The sequence below is a fragment of the Grampus griseus genome, assembly GCF_964374135.1.
Source record: "Grampus griseus genome assembly, chromosome: 14".
Lineage (NCBI taxonomy): Eukaryota > Metazoa > Chordata > Mammalia > Artiodactyla > Delphinidae > Grampus > Grampus griseus.
Window position 1 is genome coordinate 5,596,717 of NC_139008.1, and position 16,712 is coordinate 5,613,428.

The 16,712-nt window shown below is 42.1% G+C and overlaps 1 protein-coding gene across 1 annotated transcript in view; it reads left to right on the forward strand.

Annotated features, from left to right (window-relative positions):
* The first annotated feature begins 266 nt into the window (after nucleotides 1-266).
* Nucleotides 267-16,712, forward strand: part of TRRAP (transformation/transcription domain associated protein) — a 110,846-nt gene continuing 94,400 nt past the window's right edge. Inside the window, exons 1-11 of the mRNA XM_082669519.1 lie at nucleotides 267-360; nucleotides 2,490-2,650; nucleotides 3,064-3,113; nucleotides 7,259-7,369; nucleotides 8,416-8,520; nucleotides 9,490-9,573; nucleotides 11,136-11,192; nucleotides 12,518-12,643; nucleotides 13,905-13,982; nucleotides 14,166-14,254; nucleotides 15,079-15,175. Of these exons, the coding sequence (XP_082525645.1) occupies nucleotides 2,551-2,650; nucleotides 3,064-3,113; nucleotides 7,259-7,369; nucleotides 8,416-8,520; nucleotides 9,490-9,573; nucleotides 11,136-11,192; nucleotides 12,518-12,643; nucleotides 13,905-13,982; nucleotides 14,166-14,254; nucleotides 15,079-15,175 (897 nt within the window). The 5' untranslated portion in view covers nucleotides 267-360; nucleotides 2,490-2,550. The remainder of the gene's footprint in view (nucleotides 361-2,489; nucleotides 2,651-3,063; nucleotides 3,114-7,258; nucleotides 7,370-8,415; nucleotides 8,521-9,489; nucleotides 9,574-11,135; nucleotides 11,193-12,517; nucleotides 12,644-13,904; nucleotides 13,983-14,165; nucleotides 14,255-15,078; nucleotides 15,176-16,712) is intronic.

The following is a 16,712-nucleotide window of genomic DNA, read 5'->3' on the forward strand; positions in this document are numbered from 1 at the left end:
CCCCCAAGCGTCCCTCTCCAGCCTCCTGGCTTCTGCGAGGATACTTAGGGCAGAAAGAGCCGAACCAAAGACGCTTGTCACTGCCTGCCCCTCCCTCCCGGCCTGCGGCCCCGCCCACGCGGACAGAGGTTTAAAGGGCCAGGCAGGCGCACCCGGGCGTGACGCCTCTCCCCACTCCCGCCGCCCGCCCAGGCCGCACCCACTTGGAGGCGGCGCGCCGGGGCCTATTCCTCCGGCGGCGGGCGCGGCCGCTTTAAGCGGGGGCGGGACTGCGTGCTGCGGCGCGACAGCGGCGGCGGCTGAGAGGGCTTAGGTGGGGTCGCGGGCTGGGGCTGCAGGAAGCCGGCCGCCGATGTCGGGGTAAGTGTGGGCAGGCGCGGTACGGCGGCGGTACGGCGGCGGAACGGCCTCGGGAGGTGCGCGCGGCGGCCCCAACGGGTGCGGCGGGGCCCGGGCGTGGGGAGGCCTCTGCGGCGCCGCGGTCAGCGGAGCGATGGAGGGAAGCGCATAGCGATGGAGAGAGGCTCCGAGCAACCCGGGGTCCCTCCGTCCCCCATCGGGGCCCAGTCCGTGTGGCGGGGCCCGGCGGCGGCTCTCAAACCGCCGCCGCTGCTGTCTGGGCTGGCCGGGGATCGCCGGGAGGCGGAAGGCTAGTGGCGCGGGAATTGACCCTCGGCGCCCGCCGTAGCCCGGCCCAGGAGGCGGGCGTTGGGTGTCCGGAGAGGGTGACAAAAGGAGGGAAGCCGACGGCTGTTTGAGGCCGGGGAGATAGAGTGTGGGGTTGGGGCCCCGTCCCCCCGGAGGCCCTCCTGTTGCCCTGGCCCCTCTCGGCCTCCACGCAGGCACCTGGCTCGCCTGGCCCGGCGCGCAGAGCGAAGGTACCGGCGTCGACAGCGCCCCCTCTGGCCCGGCGCCGCCGCCTCAGGCCTGGCGCGGCGCGGCGGCGCCGTTTGCCGGGAGCGGGCGGGGCACCGGCTCCGGCCCCCACAACCTGGGCCGGGACGCGGGGGCTGGACAGAAGCCAGGCCCGGGCCCTTGGCTTCTGGGGTCTTGGAGCTTCTCTCCAGCTTGGAGGCTGGATGGGACGTCTTCCCTTGGGGCCCCCAACCCCCCGGCCCAGCGGATAGCGGAGCCTGGCCTCTCGGGGTCTCGGGAAATGGGGGGTTGACGCCTTCGGTGAAGAAGTGGATCCAAGCCTTTAAAAAGTTTGGGCACGACCCACCCGAAGTTTCTTAGGTAGGGAGTGGCCGTGACCCTGAGTCTTGGGTCTCGGTGATGGGAGGTGAAGAGGAAGCAGAAGTCGGGTCATCCAGCGGGGCTGATAGAATCCCTCCGGTTGGTTTCGTTAGTGACTTTTCCTGCCCCCGGAGCCGGCGGGCTGCGCGGGAACAGCGGCAGGCACCCTCTCTGCTTTTGGTGTCTCGAGAGGGCGGGCGGAAGAGGATCTGTGGCGTCAGGGTGTCCCCATTGCTTGGGGCAGGAGTGTGAGCTGCAAGGGAGCGTATCTGGTAGGCAGGGCCGTTGAAAGGCCTGCAGAAGAGTTAATGGTGTGTTTGTTGAAGAAAGAAGAAAAGCAAGTCATGAAACTGCTCCTTAATGTAGAGTGAAACGTGACTGTTACATTCGCGGGGAGGATGGGTAAGAGCAATTTCACTAGGTTCTCTTAAGAGGGCTCTTAAAATAGAGACCAAGTCTCCTGTTTTTCAGCCTGGAGCTGCAGTTCTCAAATTATGGTCATCCACACCTGTTTCCAACTCACTGAGGTGCTTTTTGAAGCATTTAGCCTATTGTATGTCAGATGCAAGCAAAATTTACAGCTTCCTGGACGCCTCCCTGAACCGAGGTCTCTGGATGGTCCTTGGGAGTCTACCTTTGGCACCTGATTTTAGTGCACAGTGAAGTTTGAGAACCCCTCACCTAATGCACAGGTGGTTCAACTACAGTCAGCAGACCAAATCCAGCCAGGTGGCTGTTTTTATACAGCACGAAAACTAAGAATGGTTTTTACATTTTTTTAACGGTTGGGGGAAAAAAATCAAAAGAGGAATAATGTTTCATGATACAACTCAAATGAAATTCAAATTTCAGTGTCTGTAAATAAAGATTTATGGATTACAGCTATGGTCGTTCGCTTACAAGTTGTCTGTGGCTATTTTGTGCCTCCAGCAGAGCTCAGGAGTTGGGACAGACCACAGAGCCTGAAATATTTACTCTCTGGCTCTTTACAGAGAGTTTGCTGGCCCCTAGCCTAGGGAAAGACGGACATAGCATAGGAAAGAAAAGCATCTGTGTATAAAAATCTTGTTTAGAAATTAATAGACAGTATGGACTTAAGTAACTTTTATTTTCAAAAAAGCAGAGGGAGCAGTGTTGTTTTCTGAATTAATGGAAAACTATTTAGATTAACAGAGGCATTTAGGTAAGATTTTCCTAGCGATCATGAACCTGTGCCCTCAGTAAGTTGGTTAATCATATGCTTCTTTTTGTAGGCTGGGCAAACTCATGGTTATAATACTTTTCTCTTGAGAAACAAACTAGCTCAAAAGAAAAATGGCGTTTGTTGCAACACAAGGGGCCACGGTGGTTGACCAAACCACTCTGATGAAAAAATACCTTCAGTTTGTGGCAGCTCTCACGGATGTAAATACACGTGAGTTGATGCTTTTCGTCATTAAGAAATGTGTTGATGTGACTCCTTCATCTCAGTTCAAATGATGTGCACGTTGAGATGAGTAGTCACATTAACTTTTATCTTAATTTCCCCTTTCTCTACCTCGTGGAGAAGCAAAGTGATGAGCATTTCTGGCTGGAGCCCCAAAGAGGCACGCGTGTGGGTGCGCGTGTGTGTGTATCTGTGTCCTTGTCTGTGGATGCACGTGTATGTTTGGGAGTACGAGTGAGTGTGACTGGTTGTAGGGAACTAGTTACGTGCCTGCTTTTAGACCATGACAGTCAAACTGATAAGATCTGATTGCTTCTCTTAAATTATTAAATCCAGTAATTTTAGGAACATTCTTAACATAATTTCTCAATTAATCTAATGGTTTGTTTTGCCATTTACAGCTGATGAAACAAAGTTAAAAATGATGCAAGAAGTTAGTGAAAATTTTGAGGTATGAGCTTTATATTTTATTTTATATTATATTTTATAAAGCTTTAAATTTTGAGGTATGAGCTTTTCATTTTGTGATAAGTATTCACATGTGCTTTCCTACAGCTTCCCTGTCAGTCTTTTTACTAGTAACTTAAAAATTATCTTTGTTAATGTAATTTGTTGTATTTCAAAATTGAAATTTGTACAGTGTTGTCCAGTTTCTTCACACTGGTGATAGTGACTCCTGAACAGTGTTGAGGAATATTGCTTTTGTTTTGGTTATTTGACCTTTTTTTCTTTTCTTTTTTAATTTATTTATTTTTGGCTGCGTTGGGTCTTCGTTGCTGCATGCGGGCTTTCTCTAGTTGTGGCGAGCAGGGGCTACTCTTTATTGCGGTGCGCAGGCTTCTCGTTGCAGTGGCTTCTCGTTGCGGAGCATGGGCTCTAGGTGCGCGGGCTTCAGTAGCTGTGGCTCGCGGGCTCTAGAGCGCAGGCTCAGGAGTTGTGACGTGTGGGCTTAGCTGCTCTGTGACATGTGGGATCTTCCCGGACCAGGGCTCGAACCCATGTCCCCTGCATTGGCAGGTGGATCCTTAACCACTGCGCCACCAGGGGATCCCCTTGACGTTTTTTTCATTTTCAACTATGGTAACCCTTTTAGGCATATGCTTTCAGGATACACTCAAACTGTTGTTGTGGATTTGTTATGCTAGGTAATGGATGGTATGGGAATGAGAGCTGGGTGGCAGTTTTGGCTCTCCTGTTTATAACTTCTGCAACTTTGATCAAACAGTTTCTCTCTTCTGGCTCTTACATTCTACGATTTTATATTGACCCATAGGTCCCTCAGATTCTGTTCATTTTTCTTCAGTCTTTTTTCTCTTTGTTCTCTGATCTGCCTTCAGATTCACTGTTTTTCTGTCATCTCCGCATCTGCTGGGATGTTATTTTTAAATTTCAGTTTATTTGTATTTTTGTTTTAAAATTTTGGTTATTGTCTTTCAGTTCTAGAATTTCCATTTGGTTCTTCTTTAGATGCCACTTCTGTAGAGATTCCCCATCTTCATTTATTGAGACCACGTTTTCCTTTTATTCTTTGAACGTATTTATAATAACTGCTTTGAAGTCTTTGCTAAATACAATCCTCTATAAAGGTGGATTTTTATTGACTACAGGTCACGTTATCTGGCTTCCTTGCATGTCTGGTAGTTTTTGATTGTACACCAGACATTGTGTGTGAAATGTAAGGACCCTAGATTCTGTTATCTCCCTTGGAAGAGTGTTGATATTTTCACTATAGTCAGCAGTTGAGGTGCTGGCTGATCTCACTGAACTTGTGTAGGCTTGGTTTTATGCCATGGTAGAGAGGATCTCTGGGAATCCCAAGGGGTTTCCCAAGTCCCTCTGACTTTGTAGGATTCAACCTCCAAACCCCATCTTTCTGTGGATCTCATCAGAGGTTGATTTTAGATTTTTTTGGGATGGGGCTAAACTAAGCCTTACTCTGGGGCATGGTCCTTCCTCAGCTGAATGTATGAGGTGCTATCAAGGTGTTAAGGTCTTTGCACTGTGTCGAGGCTGGACCCCCAACATCCTCTGACATTGCTAAACCTCTGATGTCTTTCTTCATTTCTCAGTCCTCAAGTGCCCACTCCCTGGTAAGCCTCAGGTAGTCTTACCTTCCCTTACCTATAAGTACAGCCCAGTCCTCAGTCAAGGACTCACAGGAGACCATCCACACCCCCTTCTGTAGTTCCTTTTTCTCTGGGGCTTTGCCCTGCAGATTCCGGCCACTTCAGCTGTTGCAAACTCTGGTATTTGCGCCTCAGCTCAGCAGGACCATCATGCTTTCCTTGGGCTCCAGCCTGCTGAGCCTGGTTGGGAAACCGTTCCCAGGCAGAGAGCCGAGGTGGGGCACAGTTGGTGAGTTCCCCTTCTTCTAGAGATCATGGTCTTGCACTGCCTCTGGTCCAGCACCTGAAACTGTTCTCTCATATTTTGTCCTACTTTATGGTTAGTCTGGTGCCAGTTAGTCTCAAAGGCTGAAGAGAAACTCGCTTTTCTTTTAATGTGGCTATGATAAAACCTTTCTCAGAGTTAATATGATTAAGAACAATAGATAAAATGTTTCCTAGCCTCTGTCATGGTCATTTGAATCACTAAACATTAAATAAATGTTCGTGGGATCGAATTAGATACCCTACTCTCTATAGTAATGGATGGTATTTTTGTTTGCTGAGGGAATTTTTTGTTTTTTTTTGTTTTGATTTAAATAGATGTTTTCCAGGATTTGTTGCCTTGAACTGAGGTGGAAAAAAATCCTGAGATATTTAGAGATTGAGCTAAAGAGCTTTCTCTTCCACCCAAGCTGTTAGTGCAAATTGTTGAAAAATAAATAAATAAAGCTAAAAAAAAGAGGTGGGCGGTAGAACAGGAAAGGCCTGCATTCTGCATTTTATTGGAAGAACTGCTAGGAGAGAGCCACAGCCCTTAAAGTTTATTTGAGAGGCTGAAATTGTGGCACTGCCTGTGATCCTCTGAGTGTGGGCGTGGGGCTCTTTCAATTAAGTGTCTCAACCCTTTCTCTCCTGTTTAGGGTCTGGCAGTTAGCAGGTTAGTTCCTGGCTTTGGTCTCAGATGCATTGATTAAATTAACAGAATTAAAAGTTAGCAAAGTAATAACACTTGGGGCTTTTCCAAATAGTGCCTTTTGAAATCTGATAGGTATTTACCTTAAATGAAATTCAGATGACTGAGTCCTTCGACGAATGAAATACTAGAATGACCACCAGTAGGTAATTCTAAATTACCACCACTGTTATCCCAGAACAAAATATTTAAGTGAAATTAAGAATTCCCAGTGGTTTAAGGAATCTTAGAAATTCATTTCATTAACCACTTTGGGATAAGATTCCAGGCTAAGTAAATGTCACATGGGCCATTTCTCAGGGCAGAAAATAAAGAAATGTTGAAGTTAGAAGTCACAGGAAGCATTCGTATGGATCAAAAAGCCAGGGGCTAAGTTGAAATACTGGCAGAATAACTGGGCACCTTGTTGAATCTTTCCTATGGGAGAAATTTGAAACTTAGATGTTTGAAGTCTGTGGAATCTGGATGGTATGGGCTGACGTGCAGATGAGCTTGATTTCTTGATAACCTTGATAATGTTCCATCATGACTCTTATCCCTCTTTTCCTTCAATCCTTGAATGTGGGTGTTTCGTAAAAAGTCTTACACTTTGGGGTTGAAAGGTGACAAATACAGTTCTTGTCCCCAGTGGATTCGCAGTCGGCTTGGGGAGGGGCTGGTGAGGTGCTGTCTGGCTCCTAGGGGTGCCTCTTGACACACAGCGTGCTGTGGGCACGGGGCCCCTGGAATTGAGCTCCGGGTCGGCCGTGGGAGACCAGTGCTCAGGTGCGCATCCCAAGAATGGCGGTTCTTTCTTTGCCCCTGTGGCAGCGCACTCTTTTCTGGTTTTTGCCTGTATTTCCTTCTTTATAGACTCCTCAGGTAATAGACAACCCCATGTCTTTATCTTCCTCCCAGATCAGTGTCTGGAGCTCCAGACACATTTAGCTGCCCAGATGCCTTGACTCACCAGCTTCTCAGACTCAAGATAATAAAAGTTTAAATTCCTTCCTCTTATACTCCCATCCCTGCCATATTGAACCAGAAAAAGTTTCTAGTTCATATTGAACTAGAAAAAGTTCAATATGTACCTTTTACACTCAGCCTTTCTCGTCATTTTGTGCCTTTGCATGTGCTTTCCTTAGAACCTTTCCCACTTTCTCCCGTGGTTAACTCCTGCTGGCCTTTTAGGTTTTAGTGTCAGCATCACTTCTTCGGGAAGGTGGTCTCTGCTATTGGTTCCATCCAGTCAGTCATGCCCCATTGTTCAGTTCCCTTAGTTAGGTGAACATTCTCCACAGTGCGAGTATTTCTAGGTTTACCAGTAAATTTTAGTGTTTAGTTCTCTCTAATTGGATATCAGAAGCAGCAATCATCTTAACTTCTTTAAAACTATGTTATCACTAAAGCATCTGAAGGTATTAAAAATTACTATCAGCTCTGCTACAATTTTTTCCTTTTGAGGTTATTATAATATGTGAATTTGAATATGTACACAAACCTTTATGGGGTTTTCTTTTATTTTTGCATAATTAGAATGTCACTTCATCTCCTCAATATTCTACGTTCCTGGAGCACATCATCCCTCGATTTCTTACATTTCTTCAAGATGGAGAAGTTCAGTTCCTTCAGGAGAAACCAGCCCAGGTAACCTGTTCAAAAATATAATGAGAAAAAAATGTCCTGCTGTAGGAGTGCAAGCACTTAAGAATGAAAACAACTCAAAAAACTTATGGTTCCCCTTAAAAACAAAAGAAATTTTGTCATATAAGGATAACTTTGTCCAAGGCCATTGCCTCCTCAGCTAAATATCTTGGTTTTATTTCCTCATAGCCATCTCTTTCACAATTTAAATTCTTCACATTTGCTGACCAGTGACGTGTGCATATGCTATGTATTATAGCCAAATTCATGTGTATGTATAGGAGGGAGCAACAGTTTCATGACCCTTCCCATACCTGTTGCCCAGCTCTGGTCTTACTATTTTCAGTTCTTGTAACTCTGGCCAGTTTTGTTTTATCTATACCCCTACCCACTCTTCGCCTCCCCCCTCTTCGCCTTGATTATTTTAAAACAGTCCCATCATAACTTTTTTTCCATAAATATTTCAGCATGTATCCCTTAAAAATAACTTTAAAAATTACCATAGTACTAGTGAAAGTTAATTGCTAAACAAAGCACTTTTATGTGGTACCAGTTCAAGATCTACCTGTTTGACCTACTTTTTAAGTTGTCAGTTCTATAGACAAAATCGTGAAAGCTTAGCACAGCTTATGATGTAATTAGTCCTTAGGCCCAAGGTAATTGGAGAGCACGTCAGAGGAGCTAAACAGAGCTTATGAAGGGAGACTGCAAATGAAGTTCACTTGGAGTTTTGCTCTTTTCATCTTAAATTCACCCCACATGCACACATTAGTGTCCTCCTCCTGGGAATACTGATAAGGTGTAAAAGAGGAAAATCTGGCTTACTTGATTTGGTACACAATTTTAGAAATACTGAAAATACTGGTTTGCAATACATGCTTTGGATTACATTTAAATAATTTACAGAACCATTTCTAAAATGGGCTCCATCTTATTGTATGGTGGTTACCAGTGCTGGGTACAGCTGTGTGACACTTCTAGGATGCCAAATAATTACCTTGGAACTCTTGGAAGGATTTCATATTTACATTTTTGTTTCTCTTCAACAGCAACTGCGGAAGCTCGTTCTTGAAATAATTCATAGAATACCAACCAATGAACATCTTCGTCCTCATACAAAAAATGTTTTGTCTGTTATGTTTCGCTTTCTGGAGGTAACTTTTGAGAATTTTTATCTAGCCGCATTCAAAACTTTTAATGATTTTCTTACTGTAAAATCCTGCATTATACAACTTTTTCACTAAAGTTCTGATTCACATGAGTAGAAATTTTTTTAATGTCCATTTTCTTCCACTTTGCCAACCAGATTACTAAGAAAGATTATTAAATGAAAATCTTTTTTTTTGAGTCACTGAGGGATTGACTAGACATAGTGGGAATCTGAAAGTGGGTGGTGGTCAACAGACTCCAAGTACAGGGGTCATTGGCTTTGTGCCTCTGTTTGTGTGTCAGGCGCAGTAGATGCATAGTAGTCAAAGAGTTCCTCAAATTCTTGGGGTTAATCCATTTGGTACCTGTTAAGCTAACCTCTGAAATTGTTTTCTTGTTGTCCTTAGTCTTGGTGTGTTTAGAATTCTGTCATGTTTCTGGGCCCCTTGGAAAGATGAGCTCTGTAGGGGGACTGAGTTGAGTTCAGATCCTGGCTCTGCCATGTATTAGCTCTGTCATGTCAGCCCCATTCTTTCCTGCCCCAAGCCTTCGCTTCCTCGTAGTAAGATGTGGAAGGCACCCCCATGCAGACAGTGTAAAGTGTTAGCACAGGGCCCAGTGCATGGTGGCTGCTCACTCATTGCTCTTTTGGCAATATTTTCAAACAATGAAACGTGTCTGCTGGGCCATTAAGACCTTGCTTCGTAGTGTGACTTGCCTTAATTGCCAGTTACTCATTTGTCTGAGTGTTACTCTCACAGGACCTACTGGCGGGCTATACTTCAGACAGTCCACCAAAGACTGCAAAAGCTTCCTCTCTGGGACAGCTGTGTTCTGTGGGTTTATGAATTTTCTACAAACCAAATCTAAGTTGGTTGATGGAGGGTGTATATGCAGAAAATGCTTAGAAAATAGTCTTTAGATTAAAATAAGTTTTCAGAAGTATAACTCTTTTTAAATGCTTTTTTTTTAAGACGGAAAATGAAGAGAATGTTCTTATTTGTCTAAGAATAATTATTGAACTACACAAACAGTTCAGGCCACCCATCACCCAAGAAGTAAGTGTTTATCTTGATAGCATTTATAAACTGTGCTGACAAATTGCTTCTGTGTGAATTTTTTACCCTCTTTTAGAGTTGACAGAACATATGCTGCTTTCAGTCATAAAAAATATCGCCTAAGTTGGGGGAAATTCTTTGTGGGTTAAACAGTGACTTTCTTCTGAATGTGTACATGAATATTTTGCTGAATTTGTTCAGTATTTGAAATGTGTTAACCAACCAAACTGGCAGGGCTCTTTGGGTGGTTCTGGTACTTACAAGTCTGAGATGCCCCAAGGCTCCAATGGCTTTTATACAAGGGTTCAGATGTGGGTTCTGAAGTCAGAGCTGGGTTTGAATCTCAGTGTGCAGTTGAGTAGCTGTGTGACAGTGGGTAAGCTCTGAGCCTTTTGGAGCCTTTTCTGTAAAATGGGGACAATCACAGTATATCCTCAAAGATTGCTTAGATAATTAAATATAAAAGTTAAAGTTCTTGGGCTTCCCTGGTGGCTCAGTGGTTGAGAGTCTGCCTGCCGATGCAGGGGACATGGGTTCGTGCCCCGGTCCGGGACGATCCCACATGCCGCGGAGCAGCTGGGCCCGTGAGCCATGGCCGCTGAGCCTGCAAGTCCGGAGCCTGTGCTCTGCAATGGGAGAGGCCACAGCAGTGAGAGGCCTGCGTACTGCAAAAAAAAGAAAAAAAAAAAGTTCTTAGCACAGTGATTGGCATCTGCAGAGTCAGCATTAAACAGTCTGTTAGCCATAATTAAGATACTATCTTTTCTGATGATAACCTTGGTAAATGCCTGTTGTAGATTATTTGGAAATTGAAAGACGAAATAGAATTCCTTCCATCTGGAAAACAATATTTAATGTCTTGGTGATTTCTTTTCCTTTTTCCCACCTTATGTATTTGTATGTTTACATAATCACAATACTACTGTGGATGACATTTTATATCCTGATTGTTTCCCTTCACATTATATGTAAGCGTTTTCCCAATGATAAAAAATGTTTTGTAAAGTTAATTTTTAATGGATATATAATATTCTTTCATATTCTTGGATATTTAGGGTATTTCAAAATTTTTATTTCATGACTAAAACTGAATATCTGTTTACAATTCAAATTATTTTGTAGACTGGGTTTATAGAAGTAGAATTACCAGATCAAAGGTGTTAATGTTTAATGCTTCTGATACATATTGTTACATTGGTTTCCAGAAAGGCTTCAGCAGTTTAAGCTTCCCTTAGTAGTATAGTATAGTATGGTTGGGGAGGGGTGTCTCCTTATTTGCACTCCCTCCAGCATGGTGTGCTATTACTTTTTGAAAGGCAAAAAGTGACATTTATTATCATTTTCATTCCATTGCTCTTCCTGAATTAGAACACTTGTTTTCTGTTTATCAGTCTTTTTGTGTGTGTGTGTTCACATTCATTGCCTATTGGTATCTTGAGTCTGACATTTTTCTTACCTGTTTTGTGAGTTCTTACATATGGAAACTATTGATGTTTTTCTTATTTATTGTAAGCATTTTCTGTTTATAAATATCTTCCTAATACTGTCTGTTTCTTTTTTAGATTCATCATTTTTTGGATTTTGTGAAACAGATTTACAAGGAGCTTCCAAAAGTAGTGGTATGCTGTTTTTAATATTATTTGAATTTACTGTTTATATTTATTTATTACTTCCTCATTCCAAACGGTTGAAGGAATAATTGGAGGGATGCTAATTTTACAATGGGGAATATTTAGTGATGGTTAAAATCTAGGTTCATAAATTAGCCCTTAGAAAAAGAGTTCTTTTCGTTTCATTGTTTAGATACTGTATTTTTGACGTAAAAGCAATATATTCTTATTGTAGAAATTTTGCAAAAAAGGAAAATCATCCATAATTATTCTTTCACTTATAAGCAACCATTGACGTTGGAGTTTTGTTTCGAGTTTAACTTTGTGCTTTGTAGAGATGGTTACCCTCATATTCTTGAAGCTTTTTGGGGGAGTGGTGTATACTTTCAGCATTTTTCTGTATCTTGAAAATTTTTTCCTGTATTGAAAAAACTGTTTCCAAGCAGTGCCACCCATATAAAAGTGTGTGGAGTGGAGGAGGAAAGGCTCCTCCCTACCATGCTCTCATTTACTGGAAGGAATCACTGTTACAGACTCTTCTGTGGCAGTCATAATTTTTAGCGACCGATAATTTTCTGTCATATGCATGTACCTTGACCATCTCCCTATTGCTGGTTTCCCCCATTTTCAATTCATTACTGTCACAAATAATGCTTCAGTAAAAATCATTGTGCATAAATGTGTTTATGTTTCAGAGTTTCTATTTTCAGTTTTTTTTTAAGCTTAAATTTTTTTTTAAATTCACACATGGTAAAATTGACTTTTTGGTTTTTTAAGGATTTTAACCTGCTAATAGTGTATAAAACTTAAGTTGCGTTCTGAGTTATCGAGTTATCATCGTGTCAACTACCATTTTGATCAAAGAAGAGCTGCTTTTCATATGAAGCTGTCTTTTTTAACATGAAGCCCAAATTTCATTGAGAACTAAGGATGCCAGTGAGGTCCTGGCCTTTTAAAATGTTTTCTGTACTTTGTTTCTGTTCCATACTTGACCTCTATTTAGGAGACTGTGTGGAAAGTTAATTCAGTAGGGTTCAGCTCCTAGTTTCTTATCACTGGAGAGATGGGTTACATCCTCCCCGCCTCACTGAGGTGGTAATATAACATGACATACATTTCATCTTTTATCAGCCAGGAAAAAATAGAAAATACAGCAGGCAAGTTTGTTTTCTGTTGTTGGAGGTGGCGTGTGTGTCTGTCATGTTATCTTCATAGTCCTGGAAAAAAAGAACACCAAGTACTGTGGGGTTGGTGCAGTATAAAAGGGTAGGACATTCGATTTCTTCACCACACGTCAGCTGTAAATGACTTCTGTTTTTTTTTTTTTTCTGTAGAACCGCTACTTTGAGAACCCTCAGGTGATCCCCGAGAACACAGTCCCCCCCCCAGAAATGGTTGGAATGATCACAACGATTGCTGTGAAAGTCAATCCTGAGCGTGAGGACAGTGAGACGAGAACAGTAAGCGTTTCCGTTGTTTTGCTTTTTGCTTTGCTTTTATCCACATCTCCTGCCCTTGGTAGAGGAAAAATGAGGTATTGACTTTTTAGACCACTTAAGTTTTTTGTTTTTTTCTTAAACACATGGAGGGATTTAGAATAAGCAAACAAACGTGTGTGCGTGTGCGAGAGAGTGTTGTTGATTGTGCTCTGCAGGTATGCATGTGAGCTGTTGCTCACCAAATGTACAAAGATAACATCGTGGTGGAATCCAGAACCAGAAAGAGCAGCTGACCCGGCAAGGGGGCCTCCGTTCTGTCCTTAGCTTCAACATTAGTGAAGTCCCTTTAAGCTACATATAAATTTGTAGTTCAGTGCCTGACGGTGTGGGCTCTGCGGACAGAAGTTCTGGGATGATGTTACAGCTCTACCACTTGCATTTTTTGACTGTAGGAAAGTTCACGAACCGTTGTTCTGACCTTATTTTCCCTCTCATCTGAAAAATCAGTCTCGTGGAGTTTTGTGAAGGTAACGCTGGTACTGTCTGCAGCTGATGCGTTAGATTTGTAGTATTTGCCACGTAGGGAACATGTATGAGCATTTACCATGACTGTATTTTTATGATTGAATCAAGACTATCATCTGTATTTGTTTTACTGAAATGGTTTTGCAGAATGTTTCACTTTGAGCTAGGATAAACAGGAAATTACATTTTGAATGAAGCTTTCATTCCTTTGTTCTTCCTGAATTAGAAACTTGTTTTCTGTTTATCAGTCTTTGTGTTTCTTTTTTTGCTTGTCTGTTCCTATCCATTTATCACCCATTTTTATTTTGAGTCTGACATTTTCCTTACTTGAGTTTTTATATATTAAGACTATTTTTTTCTTATATTTATTGTAAGCATTTTTCCTGTTTATAAATACCTATGAATAAAACTAGGTAAACTTGTACTTCTTGCTGTTGTTCTTGCAAGTAAGCAAGATAATAGATTAAAAAATTTTTTTTAATTTCTCCTGTGATTTGAATCTCTTAAGTTTTGACAAATTTTCCTGAGGTTTTTACTACAGGTGTGACATTGTAAAATATGAAAACCTTTATATTAAATAACAGTTCTATGTACTTTGTTTTCAAAATAGTTTATTTCACCACAGATAATTATGAAGACGTGTCAGTATTTTCCCTTGCCTTTATTTCAGTGGGGTGATGTGCAGTAGTGGCACACTGATTAGGGCTATTCTAAGTGCCACGGGGATAACCTCAGTCCTCCTGTTCCTCTCTTGCAGCATTCCATCATTCCAAGAGGATCTCTTTCTTTGAAAGTGTTGGCGGAATTGCCCATTATTGTTGTTTTAATGTATCAGGTATGCATATTGCTTAGTAGCTTCTTGGGTTTTGGGCTTCCTATTTTACAACAAAGTTTACACCTAATTTTCTGTGGCAAATAGATGTGTATGATACACATGTGCTAACTAATGAATCTCATCACAGTTTCTTTGCTATAAGCAGAGTGTCAAAGCATGACAATCTGATATGTTTGCTTTTAGCTCTACAAACTGAATATCCACAATGTTGTTGCTGAATTTGTGCCCTTGATCATGAATACCATTGCAATTCAGGTATCTGCACAAGCCAGGTGAGATGTCTTTGGTCAGTGATGTAGCTGATTACCATAGTTCTTTAATCCAAGTAAAAATGTACTTGCTGTCGTCATTTGTAAGACAAGAAAATTTTGAGTGATAAAATTTTGGTTAAACTTATATGTATTTTTGGCTTTCTGAAGTTGTATTTCGATGATGGGTGACATGTCTCAGTCTTTGGTGTCTTGTAAATTTAGAACTATCATTAGGCATTACTGTCCTCAATTACAGCTTTGGGATATTCCAGGCTCTCTCACCTTCAAGACTTTGTTCTTGCTGTTCCTCTCAGCACGAGGGCTAGGAAGCTCTTTACCCGCTTCGTTCTTCCTCACCCATCACCCTTAATCACTGACTCGTTCATCCTTGAAGCCTCCCAGTGAAGCTTTTTCTCCAGCCTCACAGCATTCCTCCTAAGATCTTTGTCACTTGCTCTCTTGACTTGCGGCCTATCTGGCTCTAAGTCACTTGAGAGCAAGAGCTGAGGGTGAATCAGCCCTAACAGCCTCTGTGGCCACAGCAGGGGTCTTCCACTGGTCAGACAGGTGCCCTCGTGCTGTCTTCTGGGGAAGCAGGTCAGTCTCGCCTTTGCTGTGGGGATTCAGATTGTGGCTGCTGCCCAGCGGCCTGGAGATCTGCCTGCTTCATGCCTTTAAGGCCTTTAAGTTAGTCGGAACTGCATAAAAGTGTAGGCGTGTTTACTGTTGCTGCTGTGTGGAAATCAACCTTTTGGGGTTAGTAATTACTATAGGCTTTTAATTAATAGTAACATGACCGAAAAAGTTGAGAGCTAATATTGTTAATTTTGTTCATATCTCATTAGGCAACATAAGCTTTACAACAAGGAGTTATATGCTGATTTCATTGCTGCTCAGATCAAAACGTTGTCATTTTTAGCTTATATCATCAGAATTTACCAGGTAAGTTCATTGACTTTTGTTTTAAGTCAGGTTTACTGAGATATAATTTACATGCAGTAAAATTCACCTTTTGTAGGTGTACAGTTCGCTGATTGACAAACGTGTACAGTACAAATGCATACCTAACCACCAGTACATCAAAATACAGAACATTTCCATCGTCCAAAAAATTCCTTTTATATGTTTGTAGTCAATTTCCTCCTCCCGCCTCCAGTCCCTGGCAAGCACTGGTTTGTTTTCTGTCTCCATAGTTTTGCCTTTTCCAGAATGTCATAGAGATTAATCACTTGGTGGACAGTATTTGTAACCTTTTGAGTCTGGCTTCTTTCACTTAGCAGTAATGCTGAGATTCATCCTTGTTATTTTATTGGTGACTTGTTACTTTTTATTCGTGGTTAGTTGTCTTAGTCTGCTCAGGCTGCCATAACAAAATACCATAGACTGGGTGTAAACAGCCAGAATTTATTTTCTCACAGTTCTGGAGCCTGGAAAATCCAAGATCAAGGTTCCAGCAGGGTTTGGTTTCTGGGGAGGCCTTTCTTCCTGGGTTGAAGGTGGCCACCTGCTTGCTGTGTCCTCCCATGGTGGTGAGGCAGACAGAGAGATCTCCTTCTCTTCTTTTATAAGGCCACAGTCCTACTGGACGAGAGCCCCACCTATGATCTCATTCAACCTGAATTACCTCCTAAAGACTCTTATCTCCAGATACAGTCACAATGGGGGTTAGGGCTTCAACATATGAAATTTGGGGGGGATACACAGTTCAGGCCATAGTGGTGTATTCTGTTGTATGGGTGTAATCATGGTGTTTATCCATTCTGATGATGAACATTTGGATCATTTCCAATTTTTTTAAAGCATTTTATCAAGATATAATTCATATACCATAAAATTCACCCTTTTAAAGTGTACAGTTCAATGGTTTTTAGTTTATTCACAGATTTGTACAACCATAATCACCATTCAATTTTAGAACAATTTTTTCTCCCGAAAAAGAAATCCGTACCAATGAGCAGTGACTTCCATTCTTCTCTGACCCACCAGCCCCTGGCAACCACTAAAGTATTTCCTGTCTTTATAGACTTGCCTGTTTCATTTTTGGCTTAATAAAGCCATATAAATATTTGCACACAGATTTTTATGTGGATGTATGAGGTTTATTGACTTTTGCTGTTATTGGAAGTTGTGTGTTATAGCAAATTATGTGGGAGAGATTGGAACTTCAAAAAATGGCATTATCAAGTAAAACTGATAAAGAGGTTTTGGAGGCTTTTTTGAGGAACCTGTAGAGTAGTTTTATTTTTGTTTTTCCCACTTGGAGCTGTGGTCTCTTCTTACTTAAATCATAAGAACTTGAAGGAAAAAATTGATACCTTATCTCTCATTAGTCTTACAGTTTTTTTGAATAAAACTCTTGTATAGAGGTGGTTATTCTAAAGTATGGAATAAATTTAGTCCTGATCTGTTCTAGAGCAATGGAATTGTATTATAATTGATCATTTTTTTAAAGATTTTATTTCAGGAAAGTAAAAATGAA